The 22,126-nt window shown below is 37.5% G+C and overlaps 1 protein-coding gene and 1 long non-coding RNA gene across 3 annotated transcripts in view; both read right to left on the bottom strand.

Annotated features, from left to right (window-relative positions):
- The window catches only part of LOC103465343 (RNA-binding motif, single-stranded-interacting protein 2-like), a 40,657-nt gene extending 27,767 nt beyond the window's left edge, over nucleotides 1–12,890 (bottom strand). Inside the window, exon 1 of one of the 2 annotated variants that reach the window (XM_008410069.3) lies at nucleotides 12,409–12,890. In XM_008410069.3, the coding sequence (XP_008408291.1) occupies nucleotides 12,409–12,480 (72 nt within the window). In that variant the 5' untranslated portion in view covers nucleotides 12,481–12,890. Of the gene's footprint in view, nucleotides 1–11,806; nucleotides 12,109–12,408 lie in introns of those variants that run through there. The other variant, XM_008410070.3, reaches the window with a different exon arrangement.
- A 7,638-nt stretch (nucleotides 12,891–20,528) lies between these two features.
- LOC145551573 (uncharacterized) lies at nucleotides 20,529–21,501 on the bottom strand. The gene is made up of 2 exons (XR_014087442.1): nucleotides 20,845–21,501; nucleotides 20,529–20,669 (listed from the first exon to the last, which is right to left on the bottom strand). It is a non-coding gene; the product is annotated as an uncharacterized LOC145551573 (long non-coding RNA).
- Nucleotides 21,502–22,126: the final 625 nt, after the last annotated feature.

The raw sequence follows: 22,126 nt of genomic DNA, 5'->3' as shown, positions 1-22,126 counted from the left end.
CATGTGATTGGCTGATTTGCATTTTGTGTTCAACTCATTTGCAATAATTTGATGCCAACTGATTTTTTTTTTTTATTGTTAAACCTGAATAAGAACTTATTATTTCCCTTTATGATCATAATTTGGAAAAAATATATATAAAGTAAACTTTTTGGACACACCTACTGGCATTTCCAGCAAAATTTTGTTTTTTTGGATTTAAAAAGTAAATTTTATTACTCTTTTTGTAAAGTACGTATATTGTTGTTTAACAATCTGCTTGTTCAGGTAATCTCTTTACCTCAACTTCTGAAAATCCTCCATATTTGGACCGGGCGTAGCAAGTTTCTACACACTTGCCTAAACTAATTCCTTTATGTTTCAACAGTCTTAAAGACTAAAGCAGAGGTGTAGCAGTAATTGTTGCTCACCTTTTGCTCTATTTTCCACTTTGTAATCGTTTCCAAATAAAACTGTAATGGTAGAAACAGACTCAGAAGTTTCTGCTGACCTTAGAGAATCTGGTTAGGAAAAAAACATCATGGCTGCTGCCAAAGAAAGGTTGTGATTTTGTTTTTAGAAGCACATGGATGCCATTTAAAATAAATTTAAAAGCATTTTCTGCTTACTTTAATATTTAAAAACACTAATACCCATTTTTATAATAAACTAGACTGATAAGGTTGTGTATGTTTGTACAGTGCTGCCATATAGACAATAGATAGATAATCCAAAGTGCTTTAAAAAATTTAAAACAAATAGTAAAGACATCATTAAAATTCACTTGTAGAGTAATCTCCAAAAGAAAGCTACAACAAGCAGTTCTACATTCAGTCTTGCTTTTAAAATAATTTCTTCCAATCTCAAGTTTTTAGGAAGTTATTTTCAGAGATGAGGAATACAGAAAAAAAAAAATTCCTCAGTTTGTTTGGTTCTGGTCCTGGAAATAAAGAGCAAACATATTTCTGTTTCATATCAGACCAGCAAGTCTTAAAGATAGAAAAGTCCAAGACAATTCAGTGCCTCAGAGACCAATAACAAGATTATAAAGTATATCCTTTCACAAACAGGAGGTCAAATGCACCATCACAATGATCTAACCAAGAAAAAGGCCGCTCTAGTTTTTTCTGTGCTCTGATTTGACAGCAAACTGTTTATTCTGCAAATGCTGTTGAGATGGTTGTAGGATTTAGTAACAGATGTGGATTTTATAGCTGAGGCCCATTGCAACACTCAAGCTTCTTGTGTGCCTTTTAGTCTTTAGCCTTCAATGAATCTAGCATTTTTGAAACTAAAAACAATGTATTATGCCTAAATTCAGTTCTCTTCACTTACTGATTTCATGGACACAATGAATCTCTGTCTGTAAGCTGTAGTAATGTGGCGACTGGACTATTACGTGTTGTCAGGCCACTTACAGTAAGACTTATAGCGGTGCTGCATGACCAGAGCTAGGGGCAGCAAACAGAAAGATTAGGAGTGCATTCATATCAGCCTACTTTGGTCCACTTTAATCCATCTGCCTAGAAAGTCTGGTTCTTTTGCTACTGCTACATATGTGAATGCCAAGCAGACCAGAGAGCGCTCCAAAAGCAGGAAATGGACAACAGTGCTGGGTATTCTGGCTAAACACAACAAAAACAAACACGTAAGTCTGGCTCTAGCGGGAGAAATGGCTCGTGGTTTTTTTGCCACAGATAAAAGTGAAATCCTACAACCGCTAACATTTGATGCTACTCCATTTCTGTTTGCATTTCTTGAGAAAAAAGAAGTTTTACCCAGTGTCTTCTTCAGATGATTTCATGTTGTTTCTTCCAGTAGTTCTTGGTGTAGCACCACCACAGGAGAGGGGGAGAACAGTGCAGTGTGAGAATGTAGCTCACCAGCAGAAAATGTAACAAATGTTGCAATTTTTTGGTCCCCAAACTAACCCAGTGTGAAAACCGAGGAGTTCACATTTGATTTCTAAAGAACACAAACTATTCCCAGTCTGCAACATAAGGTATGAACAGGTGGATCAACATGTTATGATCAACTGTCGATACAGCAATAGCAACAAAAAGAGTTTTAGATTAATTTCTACTAAGAAATATATAATTTAAAACCTTTACCACTGCAGTTTTAGTGTTGTGGTGAAGCCCTAACTGGACAGCATCGGAGAGAAGGAGTAAATTTGTAATTGCCGCAATTAAGTAAATGAGAAGTGTTCATTGTGGACTATATATGCCAGTGATCAGGGAAAGCATGATTAAATAAGTACTAAATAGACAATACTTTTTTCCACTTTATGGTTTTCTCAGTCATTATCAGGTGAAGCAACAAAATGCTTTCTTAAAGACCCAGCGATAAAGGAAGAGAAAAGCTCTGTTAAAAGCTCCCTGAAGCTTTTTAGTCTACCTACTGGTCGTGCTGCAGCCTCTCTTCCCTATATAAAACACACTTAGCGTGCATTTACAGCAGCCCTAAATACAAGTCTAGCTCGTTTGCTCAAAGAGTCCGATTTGTTTGAGGAGTTGTGAAAGTGCAGTCCGACTGGTACAGATCAAAGACGCAAACTCTGAAGGGCCTTAACATATAGGTATAGTTTGACTATAAGTGAATCTTTGGTGCAGACTTCACCAAAGGGAACTATGAGTAAACACAACCGAGACAAACATATGTAGCAAAACTGCCAGGAGAAAGAGTTTGCAGTCGCATGTGGAGGCAGGATGTTGTTCCAATGTTAATATCCTGGGAAGTTCTCACAAGAACAAGGACATTTTTAAACTAATTAACAGACAAACAAAGATTTACAGTAGGGCAAAACGCAAAGGTGAAGGTAAACACTCTCCCAACCACATCAAAAAATATGTGGCATGCTCACAATAAGTGGCACTTCCGAAGACCTGAAGGATGAGACCCATTGCTATGAAAAACACTCAATGCCATTTTAGACAGAGAGGGGGATAAGTGAATCAAAAGGCCTGGTTCATTTGAAAAACTGCATCGTCAAAGCAAAATCAAACCAGCCAACAGCGTCAACCCCAATCGAACTCGGTTCCCAATCGCTCCGGGTCTACTGGACTACAAGAATATGACAGCTGAGGCAACAGAGCTGACAGCAAATAGCAGCGCTTCCCAAAGGAGCATTAAAACTCTCAAAAGTCCCAAGAAAGTTTTTAATCATATTAGCTATCAGTATCCAACAGAAAAGCAGCATCAGCTCCTTTTATTGATTCATCTGTGTTGTGTCTCATCCTGTTCAGACTGCAGTGGAGGTAATGGCGATCGCCAGCAGCCAGTCGGCACAGGAACTGTTTGAACAACCACAGCATGCTGGTCAAGTTTAGATGTATCAGCTTGTTCTCTCTTTACCTCCGTGTAGGTACTGGTACATCTTGCTCAAGAGACAAATATCGCAGCAGTACAAGGGTAAGTCTGTATATTTGCTTATAAATCTGATAAGATCGAGGTCAAGATACAAAGCGTTTTACAAGGGGAATTTACTTCCAGCGGTTCTCGATTTCACTGCTGTGCCTTCAATTTTTAGAAACTACAAACGACCTGATATTCTGTTGTCCATTTACTTTAGATTACATTTTAGAGTTGTAATCTAATATGTAACACACAGATATATTGTGGACAGAATAAGCAGAAAAAGAAATATTTACATTTAGACTCTTTTTGGTCCCAAATAGCTGGTTTCACTTCATGTTAGTGCTGTAGCAGAAACATGTTTGACATATAGTAGACACTAAATTAATCTACACCAGTCTAAATATTTGGTGCAGTAGCTTTGCTCATGCCACTGCATGGTCCACAAGCCATCCTGAATAAAACCACTTAAAAAACATAGTGAATAGTATAATCACGTAGTTCCTGGGAAGACTGCAACATTTCATCCTGCATCATATATTCTGTAGATGTTCACTAACAAACTGGCTTGCAACCAGAAAAGGCAAACTTTCAGCTTGATCAGCACTGACCAGTGATGAGCCAATCGGACACTCAGTGGGTCACAATAGCAACAAAATGAAGTCTGAGAAATCTCTGGGGTGTGAGAAGCTGCTGAAAAGAAAATTATTTCTGACAGCATGTCAAGACCTGTCTGTGGTTTATTCAGGATGCCCTGGAAGCGAGAGAGAGCAAGATTTTCAGCTGATAAAAGGAAGGCTGAACTCAGTACAGATAGTTTGCTTTTTTTTTTATCCTCTTGAGCTTGGAACCTCTGTCTATCAGCAGACATGCTGGATTTATAAATGTTGGCAGCCTTTTGGAAACCTTAAAGTTAACATAAGAGATTGCATTCTCTAGAATATACACACAGATTACTGTTTGGCAACGCTAACTCTGCCAAACATGCTAACCATCTTAACCATGTTAACCACGGCATTTATCCGAAAATATAACCATAGCTTTCAGTGCCGTTTGTTCACATAGGTTCTGATTTTAAAGTTATTAACAAAAAAATTGGAATTGGCAAAAATCTGCAGTGGCAGATTAAAGCTTTACGTAAACCACCAGACATTGGTACATTTCTAATCTTATAATTTTGTATTTATGTCATAATGTAAAGCTTTAATTTTTAACTTCAGTCAGATGCAGTAGTCAAGCCCTAGATTTTTAATGCAAATATATTAAAGTTAAAACATCAGGCTAATAACAAGGTGAAACGGAGCATAGCCAATAACTTGGTTATGTTTCAATACTTACAGAGTTTCAAGTGAAAGGTTAAAACTACTGATCTTTAAAGTCTTAGAAGATTTCAAACAAATGGCCTTTAAACTGCAACCTTCTTATGTTTGGGTCACACTTTAATGCTCCAGTCTATGTGATTCCTTCAATTCTTTTCATCTACAGCTGCTTTTTGGCTCTGTTGACTCTATGTTGAGGCTTTCAGAGCTTTAAATCACAGCAGTAAGTAGACATCAGTTGAAAAGGTCTCCCGCCAGGACGAGAACAAAAACTCTGAATGAAAAGCACAAAAACATGCCGTTGGATGAGGCCCTGAGTGAGACTCACGATACCTTAAGAAGTGGAAAGCCACCGTTGATATTTTTCTCCAGCCAGTGAGTTTTATGCGGAAATCAACCAAATTTGATTTGAGAGCATTCATTGTATTTATTTGAGTCAGGAAATGAGAGGCAGAGTCAGGGGAGGAGCAACTGGGTTTGGGCACAACAGAAACCTTACACCTTTTCACTCAGTCTAAGAAGGAATAAAGGACATTTTTCTCACCATTTAGGGGTTTATTTTTGCATTCACACCTTTACGCTGTGTATTTTTATAGGTTAATCATGGATCCAATAAGAAGGAAACCATAGTACAGAACTAAAGCTTTGAGAATGAAATGCTGAAATTCCAGTGAATTGGGTAAGACTTTTTTTTATTTCTCCTAATTATTATACAATATGATTTCAAGACCTCCATCCATCCATCCATCCATTTTATTTAATTAAAAAGTCCCTTTAAACAGTTGCATAAAACAGCACATATTTAGCCAATAAAAAGGAGAACCTGTAATAATAAACAAAGTACATGAACAAACTATCTGCTGATGACATCCAAGTCACACAGACCTCGCGAAAGTACAAAATGTTCATTTAAGGCACAACATCCTAGTAATATAGAGCCTTAACATGCTGAAGCAGCACACTACACCCAAAGTAAACAACAAATGAAAGTGAAACTTTGAAATGAGCCTGTGCTTGTTATTGGGCAGACCTTTAAATACAATACTGAGATATGGAGCCTAACCAATCCATGTTTTCCTTAAAAGTGTGAGGCTTATTTAACAGTGTATGCGATACCATATTGGCAGCTGCAGTTTCCAATCTGTTTGGGTCATGTAACTAAGTCGCGTGACCCAAACAAGTTTCCTTTTAGCCCACCAGGAGAACAATGCAACTATCTAATAGTCTGCCAATTGCCAACTATGTAGGCTTTGCCAAGGGCGTTGGTGTATTTTCTGGATGTCATGATTGAAAAGAACTGGAAAGAAGGTTTGTTTGTTTTTTATATGTGGACTTCAAAGAACAACAAGCTTTATGAGGGTAAACACTGGAGAAAGATTACATTTTATGGAAGCTAAGAGAAAAACACATGGAAGCAGTAAACACTGCTGAATGAGCATCTAGTTTTCTTTTAAATAGGTGATAATTTATGCTTTGCTGTTAAGTTCCTGCATAATTGCACAAACATAAATATAAATCACAATCAACACAGAAATGTAGTGTTTATGTCCAGTGATTGCTGTCAATACACAATATAGTTCACCTTTCATTTAGATGTGGACAGGTTAGTGACAGGTGGCTGGTCATCTTGTCTCTTGGCCATTTCTTTCTGTTGCAGGTTTGATTGTTTCATACCGAACCTTTTCAGGAACTGTCTGCTGCAGGATGCTTCGTACCAACACCGTGCCATTTAATATCTACGAGCAAAACATTTTGCACCTGCTTTGATGAGTGATGAATTTAAGTACTTTTTAAGTTTCTTATAGTCCACTTTAAGAAAATGTGGTTATTTTTATTACCGTATATGTTAACTACTAGCAGGTCAGCTGACTGCTCAAAACCACAATCACTGGTAGCAGTATGTAAAGTCATCCTCAATTAAACTACGTGAGAAGTCGGCATTTTAATTTTTTTTATCTCTGTAATTCATCAAAATCAGAATTTATCAGTGGAAATAAGTGGGGAACACAGTGGTACAAATACATGTAATGAAACCGATTTGGTTGTGGGAAATGACAAAATATTCCACAGTAGTAGCATCACAATTCATGCTGCACATGGACACTAAAGCAATAACTCAATAACAACATATCTTAATTTCCCACTGTACTTTGGATACGATTTGCTCACCTCAGGATGATGGTTGCTTGAAAGTAAAAGTGGAAGAGCTTTCTAAAAAAATTTACTAATAATTATCTGACTACCATAAACAGATAATGAAGTGGGACCAAGTACAAGTAACAAACCTGCATGATGCAGCAACACAATTGATCCCAGTATGCTCAAGCTATTCAGAATGGAAGCACATCAAAACTAAGTGACAGGCCTCAATGTTCCACAAATATAAAACTTTATCCCCTCACATTTAAATCCACAGAGCTTGTTTTTCTAAAATGCAGATATACAACGGCAGAATATGTAGACGTATAGGTTCTGAATTATTCATAAATAAAATTAATCAGTGCCATCAATATTGCAAGGACTTGTAGTTTTATCGATATATTACATGTGTCTACTGAATGTGCCAACTGGAGATTTTAACAATCATTTTTATAACACAAAAAATCCAAATGTATTTTGCTTCGTCTCAGTCTAAATAGATCCGACTCTAAAATAGAAATTGAAAATTCAGATATTCTTTTGCACTTATAGAATAAAGGTTTTATATATCAACTCAAACTGGGTTTCATATGATTTTTTTTATGATTGCTGTAGAACAATTCAATCAATGTGTGATCAGTCTGTTTCACATTTTGAGCAAGACATGATCAAAGAACAGATTTCTTAAAAAACAAAATTATTACCCTTTGATTGAAAAGGGTAATATCTTCAAATTATTATTGAAGTTGCAACTTAGATAACACCATCCTCATTAGTCAGCCATGGTGCACTGCTAATGTTCTCATGTTGTTCTTACACTATTCAGAACATCGGGGTGTAAAACACCCCATTGACTCAACCTGCATTCTAAGAATGAAAGAAACTTGTTTCTAATGTGTAATGATGAACCTTTGAGACGTTTCTGAGATTGCAAAAAGACACCAGACTTTGATAGAGGACTGTGAACCGTTACTCAAGCTCAGGATAAACAAAAACAGCTGAAAGTCTAACAGGTTGTTCTAGTTTCAGCTGAGTATAGAACAACCTTACCCACAAAGAGTAATCTATTTCTATGGCTATGTGCATTAACCAATACCATGCAGAGTAATTGACATATAACATTTTTCGGTTTGCCCCCTGACTGAGCGTCGCCTTGGGCAGTGGGCCATACTGTCCATATCAACAAACACAACTGGGAATCATTCATTTCTGAATTGAATTAAAAAAAGAAGTGGGTGTTGCTTCAGGCCTGAGTTCACTGAATCATTTCACTTAGTCTTTTGTCTCCCCAATCTATTGATAGTTTTTATTTTTTTATATCTCTGCTACAGGTGGTTCCTTTTTATTTCTTTGCATACCGTATTTAAAATTCAAGCATTTCTTCAATTCCACTCAAGTCTAAAAAACAAAAAGAAAAAAGAAAGAAAAACATGATTTCACATGATTCACCGCTCTACGGTTTGTTCTGTTTCACTTTGGTAATTGTGAAAAACTCTCCTTCATTGGCATAGGAACCAGTTGGTCAGAGAAAATAAACACTGATTTTGATTTGTGAGCAGCCGACTTGTTCAACTAATCAATAAAGGCTCACATCTGGATGATTTAAACCACCTTAGATAGTTGTTCATGTTGTGGTAGGAAAACTATGACTTTAAAGCATGACTGTGTAAAAGCAGTGATAAGGAATAAACAAACTCAGTTCCTGCTACACAAAAACACAAAAGAATAGGAACTGGATTAAAAGGCTTAATTTCTCAAAAGGTTCCTGCACATTCATATTTAACGTAAACTAAAATGCAACATTTATTTTTGTATGTTTGTTGAGTAGAATATGGACAAATCAAGTGATAGAACTGCAAGTGCTCTCATATATAAATCTGACTTCCTTTATAAGCAGCATCACTGTCTGTTGTGGTACAAGCTCAAGTGAATACTAAAGTATCAAAGATTCAAATTCAGTTAAAGTCTAATATGTGATATAGAAAATAAATAACTCACAAAACTTGAATTGTGCAAAAAAAGACGACTTGGTTTTCCACAGACTGGCACAAATGTTGACATCAGATTTGTGAGGATGAGGAGCCAAATGACGCCGAGGATCAAAGGAAGACAATATGCCAGTATACATTTTTAAAATGCCTCTCAAAGTCCAGGAGATCGCAGGAGCAGACAGAGAGCAGAAAGCACCGGGGGAAGCTGACTTGCTATGGATCCGCTGAATGGAAGGTCACCATACGCCATGTTTAATTAAATTATTGTCCACAGGGATGATGACCACACAAACACAGGCACTGCAGCCAGAGCCAACCCAAGACGTAAGAAAACTGAGCAGCTGCAAACCAACAAAGACCCTCATAAGAACCATGTCACAAAAACCTGGTTTGTACATTTTCACATGAGAAATTCAAAGGTGGGAGAAAAGGAAAAAACTTGCATCATTGATATTTATAATGTTTCATGTAAATCTGTGTAGTTTTGTTACTAATATGTAAATCTTTTAGTAGTTAGGCTTTTATTATTTCTACACAGTATCTAAGCTGTGAAAATAAGAGCAATCAATAAAGGGATGTTGATTTTGAACCAATTGAAACTATTTTAATATCAAGGCTACACTTGTGAAAGAGCAAGTCAGAGTTCAAGGTGCATATGAACATATTTCATATTTATATATTTAATGTTTAAACGTGGATAATTTATAGAGGCTGTTGTCACTGACCTTAAGGTCATTCGGAAAGAAATTCCTGGTGTGGGATGCAGCGTATTTCAATACTTTTTAAAAAATAATACGGCATCCTTACCATAAAAACGAGAAAATGCGCTAGTAACGTTACTGTCCATATTTTTTGAAAAGGAAAATGAAAGGAACAGTCCTAAGACAAAACTTTGACGGACATCATTAGTTAAATAAATTGAACTGGAAGTGAAACTGAAAGTGGACACGGTGTTCTTTGTGAAAGATAATTATGAAATAAGTCAACAGTGGGATCTGAAAGCTGGTTAGTCTCTGCCTCAATAACGTGTTATTTACAGTATCAAATTGGTTTGATAAGTCAAGAGAAAGCAGCAAAATATTACTTCTTATTAAGTGTTTCCATGGTGTTAATTACCGGACTGAAAGCGAGGTAATAAGGATGCTATTTCGCAAATGCAAAGAAAAATTAATTTCTTAATATTTTTGGAAAAAATTCAGATAATGTCTGATCAATTCTGTCACTTAATTACATTTTTCTGAGGAGAGTGACTTTCCAAAAATGTTTTGCCTTTTGCTAAAAATTACATTGATAGATTTATTATTATTATTATTATTATTATTATTATTATTATTATTATTATTACAACCTGATCACTGTAGCAACACTAACAAAAGAAACAAGTGTGACCAAAAATCATTTCCTTTTAGCAGGGAATATAAGAGATTACAGCTCAAACTGCAGAAAGTTGCTATAAAGCTTTAGTGAAAAGAGACAATGGAATCAGAAGTACATTAATTGTTCAATTTCCTAGAGTTGGTCTCAAAACTCTCACAATCATCATCATCATCATCATCATCATCATCATCATCATCATCATCATCATCATCATCATCATCATCATCATCATCATCATCACCATCATCATCAGAATCATTACTGTCCGATAATTTATTGCATGCATCACTGCCCCTTCAGAAGCTGAAACCAAACTAGAAGCACCTGTAATTTATTGTACTTAAAATTCGTAATTACCATGTCTAATGTACAGTGTTAAAAATGCAAATGGCAGACATCACTACACTATAAAATAGGTACAAATCTCCAGCATGCGACTATTTGATGGATGGACAGAGCAGAAAACATAAACATTAAACTAAAAGTGTGTGATTGAGATTAACTGTCTTATTAAATGTCAGTGAACAGGGCGGAACCACTTGGATTTCTACAAAAATCCCAATCATTTGGCCAAGTGTAATAAATTGTATTACATCATGCATTACACTGCATTTTATAGTCATATTCAGTGATTTCATCCAACATTTGGTCCGCATCACAGTAATCACAGGATCCTAAAGACAGTTTACTAAAAGCAATGTTTTCTCCCCCTTTTAAAAAAAAGGAACAAATTAGTTTATTTTCTAATGCATAAAGAGAAGACAGCTTCATCACAAATAGCTGACATCCGGCAATATCTGTTCTAATAATTCAAACAGCAAATATACCTTAATAAGAATCAGTGCAAACCATCTTGGCACTCCTGCAGAAGCTAATATCTGTGGTCTTTCTTATCTCTGCTCTTGGAGGTTCAGCCAATTAGCGGCAATAAAAATGAATGGTGCACCTGTGTTGGTGCACATTATGCCTTGGTATTTCAACTCCCCAAGCTGTATTTTTATTTCTCAATTATTTTAGAAATGTTCTATAACAAAATCTAAATATAGGCCTTTTTTTTTTCAGAATAATTTGGAATTATGTTCCACAGAAAAATCTGAGAATGTGTGAATTTGCAAATATTGAACCAGGAATAGGCAGGACTCCACAGTGTTAAAATAATAAAAAATGTTTTATATGGCTGACATTACTTTTCAGCTGTAAATTATAAAAATGTAATTGTACAACACATGGTTTTATCAACAATGGTGCCTGCTTTTATTAAAAGCCCTCCAAAGTCGGATTCTGTTCAGGAACACATGCATCCAAGGACCGGCCACGTTTATAGCAGCATAAGGCTCTTAAATGCAAAAATAAACACAGAAACATTGTTCTATATAACTGACATACACATTTTATATTTCAGAGGCTGTTTTGCTTTTGCTACATAATTATATATAACACTTTATATTTCCCGATGTTACATAAAAAAAGTCACATTGTCAAAAGTGAACATAACCACGAAAGCGCGATTCATAATTCTGGGAATGTAGTCATCATGGTCTGGTGGGATTTTTCGAGGGGTGGGGCATATTCCGCTTTCAGATGGGAAACGAGGAAAAAAAAAGAAAGAAAGAAAGAAAGAAAGAAAAAAAAACTTCGCTAACTTACACGGCAGCGGAGACAATGAAGAGCTGATTTTACCAGCAGATATAGATGTCTGTCTCAATGCCCACGGAGGTAGCGGCAGACGTGATTTTGTAATAAGTTCTCCCACAGCCGGCCCCCTCTCTCTCCCTACCCCCACTTCCATAAACACATCCAGGCACGGACGCGCTATCCCAGCACGGTACAGTTACCCCCGCAAAAGTTGCTCTCCACCATTGACTTTCTCAAACGAGTGAGCAGAGCGATATCGACATCCCCACTGTGGCACCCACACATATAAATACTACAAAATAGCAACAGCGGGCGTCCAGCGTGACAGGAGCGAGCGGCAGAGACCCCCCCCACCGTCCCCCCTCTCCAACCCCCTCTAACCCAGCTTGACACTCCGCGGACCTGGGGTCGTTCTCCGGGCTGCGGATTCACTCCACCAAGTCTTTAAGTTGAATTCGGAGCGTTTAGCTTCTCAAGGACACTGCAGCTCACTGTCACAAGCTCCCTATTTTGTCGCGACGGACGCGGGTTTGTTGCCCCGCAGGAGGAGGAGGAGGAGCGGGGGTAGAGAACAAGCCGAAAACGAAGGGGGTGAAAAGCCCGAAAGCGTTTACCTTTTTGCTGTTTCTGCTGTTGTAGCCGTTGTAGGGGTTGATTCCTGCCCTTGGCGGTACGGAGAGCAGCATTTTTCTCGGCGCTATGTCCGGAGCGGCGAGCTCAGCCCAGGCTGCCAGCTGACGTCAGCAGCTGGGGAAGTGAGAGCCTGGAGTCCCGCTGCTAGACTGCGAGTGGTGCTGCTGCTGCTGCTGCTGAAGCTGAAGCTGAAGCTGCTGCTGCTGCTGCTGCAGGACGGGGCCCCGCTGCTGGCCCCGAGGCCCCTGCAGGGCTCCAGCTCCCCACCTCCATTAGGGGTCTTACATAGGAGGCCTTTAGATCAGATTCATTCACCGTCCAGTGTTATCTCACTCACCAGGGGACTTTGGCAGTGATAAACTTGACAAAAAGGGGCATGTAAATTCAATTACCAACATTTTAAATCCACCCCTGGACCCATGTTGCTCCTTTAAAAGAATTACAATAATACCTTGTACAACAATTAGCAACAGTGACTGTCCTTGCAGTAGTGGCGTCCTGGTCGAGCCCCTCCTGCAACCAGCCCCCACTCTCCCCAAAACACAAACTCATCTGACAAATCCCAGCCAATATTTTCACTATGCAGCTCCCAGGTTTTACCACATAGCATCTTATTCCAACCTGGTAAAAACCAAACATAGGGTCTGGGCCCCTAGCTATTGAGAAACGATTGCCTGCTGGAGGATTGGACTGTGCTGAAGTTTTCAATTTTAACCAATCTCTAATGTTTGACTCTGACAACTCAATGAAGCTTATCAGGAATTGTGTGCAGTGTAAACAACCAGAGGGCCATCTTTGCCAGCAATAAAATGTTTAATACATTCCTCTCACTCCGACTTTAATTGCTCCATATTTGGAAGCACGGCCAGCACAGGCTGAATGGCTTCGATCACTTCCTAGACTGCCATTACCAAACTACAACACTATATGGACAGACTGCAATTCTAAAAACAGCACAGAAACTGCTTGTCGATTGATTGATTTCTATTAAGCCATAGAAATCAGGCTGAACGGGAGAAATTCCAGAGAGAGCACTCAGAGGAGATGAGAACTGAGTAGAATTGCATGAAGGTAATGGCCAGACTTTTCTTTTTCAAACATCTTTTACTTAAAAAAAAAAAAAAAAGATAATAGTGCTCTTTCACCTCTGAAAAAAATATTTATTCTCCACTTTTAGAAGACAACATGAGCAGCTAGATTAACAGAAGAATGCAGCATCTCACCACATAAAACATTATTTCAAGTGATCTTCCTGGTGTTTTGTGCCTGTAAATCAATGGCTTGCCCCTCCTGACTTTTCTCATGATTTCTTTATAAAAGCTTTGGATCTTATTTTAACAAACTTATATGCACATAATGTGAATCATACAGGTGAATGTGCAACACTTATCCTGTGGCTCCCGGCAGGTTGATCATTTAAAATAAATTATTACACAATAATAATAAAAGAAACTGCTAAAGAAAAGTCTACATAGAGTAAGGGAAACTAACATATTTTTTTCTTTTATTTGTTTTGGTGCACAAAGGTAACCTGAGTAAATGTAAAAGCTGTTGTTAAGTGATCTTTTGCCAATGATCAGAAAAAGGTATCAGTCCTCATGACCCTGCTAAGACAAGCAGGTATATTTAATTAAAATTCTAAAACGTAAACCCGTGTCGGAGAGGCGGGAACATCCCTGACATATTGATGGGCCATCACAGGGCAACACAGAGCAGCTCAGAACAAACAAGTATGCACACAAACGTTCATACCTAAGGGCAATTTAGAGAAACCAATTAGCCTAACAGTCATGTTTGCAGCAGCAGCAGCAGCAGCAGCAGCAGCAGCAGCAGCTCTCTAAAGCTTGGGGGATTTTTGTCTCCTCCCTCTAAACTTTGCCTGTTGGAAAGATAAACTCTGATTGTGTTTCTAATGGGAGCTTCCAAAGTTGTGAAGATCAACACGCATATATGTTCTCATGAATTTCAAAATTTGAAGAGTTGCTAAGAGAAATGGGTCTTTGTGTTGCATCGTATTTATACCCCAGGGAAGCATAATGTCTAGATTACTAATTAAAAAGTAAAGGATAAATTTAAAAAATATATTTTGCAGGAACTGTTTGAAGTGCCACCATCTCTGCTTCAAATTTGAAATGTGAAAAACAACAAAACCTCCTGAGTGACCAAAATCTACAGGTCATTCCACCCAGAAACGTGTCTAGTTCCTAGACATTTATCATTCAGTTGCAGTATTTGGTTTGTAGAGTTAATATTGTAATCTTTTTCTTTTTTCTGTGCTTAGTAACAGCTTTGTATTTGTTGTTGTCGTCTCGATTTTTATTGTTCTTAATGGCTTGAAAACAATAACCAAATTAGATTATGACAAACATTTAAGGCATTTAAAAAAAAAAAAAAAAGAACAACAAATCTGAAAAACAGAGTGCTTAAACAGTTTGAGTTAAACGCAGCTCCCAATGAAGACATTTTTAATAAATGGTCTGAAGTGAACAGCCTGATCCAATCAGGGCAGCAGCTGTACCACCATTAATGCCAATAGTTTCTTCTGAAGGTCGCAGATGAAACCTGTTAAATCACAGAGACACACAGAGAAGGTACTAAACCACAACATTCTGCCTCCCACTTTGTACCCAGGACTGCTTCATTTTCCACTTTGGCTTCGTTTCTGTATTCAAACATCTCTTGGATTTTTATTGCTGGCAGCAATTGACATGAAAATGCAACAGAAAGAAACAGAGGCATTTAAAGCAATCAATACAAACCACTTGTGAAGTAACTTGTACGCCTCCTTCTTATAAACTCAATTAGAAACAAAAACAACAGTTCTGCCTTTGGTTCAAGTTGTTCCGTGGATTTTACTTCAGGCTGAAGATGCTGCGGGTGAAAATTATTTTTTGACAGCATGTGGAGCTGCCATAAGTAAAGCAGTGGTAAAAAGGCACCTTTTTTAAAAAAAAAGAAAAGAGGCATCTGTTGGATGGATAAACAGTCTCAGACTATATTGTGATATCTCTCCAGCTGCTTGGCCACACTGAATTCCTATAAAGTGCAAGCTGCTTACAGTGCCAGTCAGAAATTTACAAGCAGTCATTGTAGGCAAGATTTCTTTTTTTTTTCAGGAGTGATGATTGTAAAACAAGTAAAACAAAAATTTGGCACTCAGGTTTGAAAGTGTAATTTTGTTCCACTTGTTAAACCATTTAAACAGTATGGAAACAGACTAAGTGTCTGCGTACATTTCCACTAATGTTGGATAAACATCTCTCAGGTTCTTCTTGTTGTCTGACTGGACATTTAGTCATTCTTATAAATAAAATTGGAAAAGTCAATCAAACTGTCGCACATCGAGGACAGAAAATACTCCGAATAAATATTAATAATTGACAAACACCAGTGTCATGAACTGGAAGATGTTGGCTTCACTGTGTGCAGTGACTGAGAAGGTGCCCAACAAGAACCAATTCACTTTAAGAAAAAGTTGTTTAAAATCATTCTTTTCTGACAGAAAATTATCAGGACATTTTCCATTGATAGTATGAACATTTCCATCAACTCTAAAATCGACTTTTTATTATGTCAAATTTACTGACAAAACAGATAATTTAGTATGTTTACAGTATATCTCCTAGTGCATTCACCAACACTTCTATTACTTAAAAACTGACATTTTCTGGATTTCTACAGTGTATCTACATTTCTAAAAAAAATAGTATCATGTCTTACATATATTGTAATGAAGCTCAAATTTGTAAATTTCCATTTAGGAAGTCATGCCATAATTCTCTCTGGAGAAATGGACAATACAGAGGAAGCATCCAGTTGGGGGTTTGTTTCACTCCTACTGGTTCTTTGCACAAAGTGGATGTAATTTTGCCTTCAAATAACTTCAGCTTCACCTCAGTTCACAGCTTTCAGATTGACAGGTGTTGCAGCAGAACAATGATCCAAATCAAATATCAGAACTGATTTTGGAAACAAAAATCCGACTGACACTGAGCTTGGGGAATGGCCCAGGCCCTCGACCTAATACATAGAAAAGCTTGGACTATGTTAAAAAGTGAGGCCCACTTTAAGAAACCAATTCATTTAATGAAACCTTCCAGTTCTGATAAAGAGGAATTAAAGACCCAACCTGAATTGCACATGCTGCATGTTGATGGCTACAGAAAGCTCCTGGTTTTTTTACAACTCCAGAATAATCCACTTGCCCAATCTGTAAATCATGCTAACTCTTGATATAATTTATGGTGCATAGAATGAATTCTGAATGATAATAATCATAATAATAATAAGCAAATAATTACAAACATAAACTTAAATGTACTGATTTTCCATTGTTTGGAATACCGTTCCTGTTTTTGCACTCAGATATTTTCACGATACTATTGCTGATGGGAGCAGTCGGCTTGGGACTGAGGTACAAATTGCTGCTGGTGAATAGTTTGAAGCTTAATGGCTACATTTACACCCAATGTTATAATAATAATAAAAAATTGTAATTGCTGCTATTATTATTGTTATTATGAACATTGTTTGTAAGCAACTTTACAGGGAGAATTTACAGATATAACTAGAATGATGACTGCATGTAAAGTGCTGACTGGGACTATGTATGTATATATATATGGTAATGGCGAACCAACCGGACATTGTTGTGGTGGATAAAGAACAGAGGAAAGCCGTTGTGGTGGATGTAGCAATACCAAGTGACTACAACATCAGGAAAAAGGAGCATGAAAAATTGGAGAAGTACCAGGGCCTCAGGGAGGAACTGGAAAAGACCTGGAAGGTGAAGACCACAGTGGTGCCTGTGGTCATCGGGGCCCTCGGGGCAGTCACCCCCAAACTGGAGCAGTGGCTCAAACAGATCCCAGGAACAACATCAGACATCTCAGTCCAGAAATGTGCAGTTCTAGGCACAGCCAAGATACTGCGCAGAACCCTCAAGCTCCCAGGCCTCTGGTAGAGGACCCGAGCTCAGAGGATGAAACAGACCACCTGCGGAGGGTGAGAAGGGAATTTTTTATATATATATATATATATATATATATATATATATATATATATATATATATATATATATATCAACATTTTTCTTCAAAAAGATCCAAAGATGTTATTTAATAGAAACGTTCTGTGCGATCTAAATGAACGCCGTAAGTGTACATGGAAACTTTGTGGAGTTAAAAAATGAAATGCTCGCTCTGCCAAAGTTCAAAGCGTCACATAGACACTTTGAACTTTGCATCTGCCCCGCTGCCTTCCGGTCAAGAGGCCTATCTGCGTCTTTTCGTTCGCTGGCATTCAGGAACACACAGTGACATTGTCTCACTCAGCAGAACCTCGGTCTGGCCCGACCAGCTACACTCTGACGACATGAACATTGTTTGGATATCAACAGGCCTGTTGCTAGGGAACCCAGCCCCCACCCATGCACAAAGAGCGTTCCGGCCTGTGGCTTTATACCTATTACCTCCTGGGTAATGAAGTTGTTTTTGTGGTTCGCTTTATGCATGCACATGCTTTTAAGTGTGATTTTGCATTTGTGGAGGATTTCCTGATATTGTTTAGTGAGTATATTGTGTGTTCCTTCCTTCTTTTTTTTTAATTTAACACAAGGAAGGAAAATACTTTTTTTTTTTATGTAAATCAAAGGTTTGTCTGAAAAAAACCTGAAAAGGATCCTTCCTTTCTTGATAAGTACGGAAACGTTGATACTGGAGGCTGTAATCTAGTTATTTTTGCGCAAGTTTTGTGCAAAAATACAAAACAAATTTGCCAAAGCCCTCATTCGTACAGCTATTTAAAGACAGCAGCACATGTTAAGGAAGTTCCACCCTTCGCCTGCATTAACAACCAACACACCCAATCTCCCACACACTTGCACACACATGCTTATGCAACAGTGTCAATGCAGTGGGGGGTGTACCTCCATTATTAAAGCAGAGGAAGGGGAGTTTGTGTGTGGGGAGGAGAATGGTTATGAATGGTGCGTACGGGTTCAGGGAGTTTATGTGTGCCTGAGGGCCTTGGTCATTGTCGCCATGGCTGAAGGGTTCAAGGTCGAGAGCCGGAGAACAACAGCAGAGGAGGAGGGCGCAACGTAGGAAAGGAAACATCAATTAAAAGAATGACATTTAAGCATTCGGCTTCTTTCCCCGCTGTTCGCAGTCAAAAACAGTAGGACATGAGCTGCATTTGGAGATGATTACTCTTGTCGTTCGTTTCGCAACATTCTTAGTTACATTTCAGGGTAATGGTTGTGTAAAGTGCAACTCAAGACTTTCAAAATGTATTCCATGTGTTTTTTTAATTTTTTTAAGTTGTTATATATGTAAGGTTGAAATCCTGTCTCCTCTCATCTGCAAGTGGGGAAATCTTTTGGCGTGAGCTGCATTCCTGTTTTACAAGATGACAAAATGTGGTCAGAGAGAAGCACAAGCAAACAAATGGATGTACATGCATGCTTTACGTGAGAACAGTTACTTAACATGTCTGCAGAACAAACCCAACAGACCACACACACACACACACACACACACACACGCACATGCTCAGTCATCAGGCAGTCAGTCAAGCATTCCTGGTGGATGGCATGGGGTTTTTCAGGGTGTGTTTTTTTTTTTTTGCAAACGTTTAAATATACTGTATATCTGTATACTTTTATATATGTAAAACAAAAAGGTTTACGCCAAGTCATATAGATTAATAGTTTTCACTGATCATCTGTATGTAAACTTTTAAAATCAAGGAAAGTTAGAAAAAAAATCTCAACAACAAAAAAAGATTCTGTGTTAAGTTTTCTGGCATTTAGGAAATAGAAATAGTTTGAGTAATTCTCATGGACTTAAAACAAGAGAGGCGTGGTCAGATTTAACTATAAACAATGAGGAAAAAAACATGTATGTGGTTTTATTTGGTGCATGTAAATGTCTGGTTTCAATTGTATATTTCAAGTTTTCAAACCCCCTTGAAATTTAACGCATTTTGAAATATCAAAACTGCAATCTCCCAAATTTATTGATATATTGTATAATAGATCAACGAAAAAATACAGGGAATACCCAGGTGAAAAAAAAGTATACTTTAGTATACTAAATTTTAACATACTTTAGTATACTTTTATTAATGTACTTAAACTGTGCTATTTTGGAACAACTAATTTTGTGCTTAGTATACTTTAGTAGTATTTAAATAGTATTAAACAACTAATAGTATATTTTAGTATACTATACATACTTTTTTGGAACAACTTCAAGTGTACTTAAAGCGTACTTTTTAAATATCATATTTCAGAGCTTTATTATTATATTTTGATTTAATTATATTTTGAGTGTAATAATTCTGTCTCAGAATTATATTAAAAATATATATTTAATATACTTTAAACATATTTGAAATATACTATTAATATATTAGTAATGTATTTAAATTACACTTAATTTTTATTTTTGATTTCCTGCTATTGATAATAAACTACAGTTTTAATTACTCGTGAAAGTCTTTATTCCTACGCACCTATTTTGTAAATGACATGCATAACTACACTACAGTACTTACATTGTTTTAGGCTACAATTACATGGAAAGATTAATTACACAAGATGCCCAAGGTAATTCAAATATTTTGTTTTATTACCGACATTTTAAAATTGTCCAATTTTACTCACAACTTTATGAACTTTACACAAATTATCAGTTTACACATCAAAAGTGAACACATGAACATGAAAATTTAAGTGTGACAATAAAACATAAAGTGAGGATCAATGACAGAACATTTTCATTCACTGCACCTTACAGAAGCCTACAAAAAAGAACAATAGAGCAATTAAACAGAGAAAGCATTTGTATTTAAAGAGAACAGAAAAATGGCAAATAAAAAAATAATACAATATTAAGACGTTTTGTACTCGCTGTGTATGTGACATCATCAGAACTGATGATGATTGGGACCGAATGCCTGGGGTGGAAAAACAATTCTGGGTGTCTTATTTGCCTGTTTATGTTAGAAGTAGAAAAAAAATAGTCAACAATGTCATAGAATCAGTTGATGTTGGCATTAACTATGAAGCTGTTTTAAGTGTGGACTTAAGGAGACAAACTGCCTTAAAATCTTTCCATCCATGATCTGAACACACTGATCCTTGCAGGGTGGTGAGGGGGGCTGGTGGTGCCCATCTCCAGCAGCCATCAGATGAGAGGCAGGGTTCACCCTGGACAGGTCACCAGTCCATCACAGGGCCCTGAAAGTCAACAACAAATACAATGTATGAAAGGACTGCAGAAAGATGTATGAAAAATAAATTATTTCCAGTTATCTTTAAATCAAATCATGTTTATTAAGCACTTAGTGTTGGTAACACACCAGTTTTTGTTGTTGAAAATGTAGCTAGCTCCTCATTGAAAAAACAAACTTACATCATGAAGACGATGTGAAGGTTCATCTTCAGAGCTGGTTGGTGATCTGGTGGAGTCAGAGCTTCTTCTGAGACAGGAAAGTCTTTAGGTTTTCTAACACTTGATTTCTCTGGCTTCCTCTTTCATCTTCATTTGCTCAGTTAGACTGCAAACATATGTTGAAGATAAAATCATTGATGAACGAGTTAGAACAACAACCTCACAATATCAAAGTCTCTTTGTCTTATGGAGCTTAATTAAAACCAGGTTAAGTTTATGAATTAAAGTATAAGTCGCAACAAACAGCCTCCATGCAGTTATAACATCAATGATTTCTATAGTAATAATCATACAAGTCACAATAAAATTGATAAAATAATTATTTAAGAAACCAACGTAAGTTATATATCTTTACTGCACTGTTTATAATTAAATGAAGATAATTAATGAGCAAACTTACCACCAGCTAGCAACACTTAGCAGCCTTTGTCCCCCCGGCTCATTTTGTGACACACACTTCATTTCCATCGGTTGTTGTCCCGTTGTGTTGTCGTCTAACTCGGAATAGGACGTCACCAGCTTGAATTTACCAAAATTAGTAACTATTGTCAAGGCCCTCTCTACTTTGAAGGCAATATTATGCGAGTAAAAATGGCGAATTTGAACAGCGTCTGTTATCTTCCCTGCGTTTTTTCTTCTCCATGTGGCGTTTTTTAAATAAATGAAAGTGTGCAATACCGCCGGCCCATCTGGTCTGTAGTATGAACTGGAGCTAATGCTATTGATAATAAGGTTTTACATCATCCATCCATCCATCCATCCACCCATTTTCTTGCACCCTTGTCCCTTAATGGGGTCGGGAGGGTTGCTGGTGCCCATCTCCAGCTAACGTTTCGGGCGAGAGGCGGGGTACACCCTGGACAGGTCGCCAGTCTGTCGTAGGGCAACACAGAGACACACAGGACACACAACCATGCACACACACACTCATACCTAGGGGCAATTTGGAGAGGCCAATTAACCTGACAGTCATGTTTTTGGACTGTGGGAGGAAACCGGAGTACCCGGAGAAAACCCACGCATGCACAGGGAGAACATGCAAACTCCATGCAGAAAGACCCCAGGCCGGGAATCGAACCCAGAACCTTCTTGCTGCAAGGCAACAGCTCTACCAGCTGCGCCACTGTGCAGCCCTGGTTTTACATCACACATCTGAAAATGGATTGGGTACTTTCTTAGAAATTATATCATGATTATCCTTTTTTTATTGTATGTAATTTTAAGAAATAGCAAAAGATTATTA

This window comes from Poecilia reticulata, chromosome 5 (assembly GCF_904066995.2).
Source record: "Poecilia reticulata chromosome 5, P_reticulata-male-v2, whole genome shotgun sequence".
Taxonomy (NCBI): Eukaryota; Metazoa; Chordata; class Actinopteri; order Cyprinodontiformes; family Poeciliidae; genus Poecilia; species Poecilia reticulata.
Note: the sequence above shows the minus strand (reverse complement) of the source record. Positions and strands in the feature narration are given on the sequence as shown.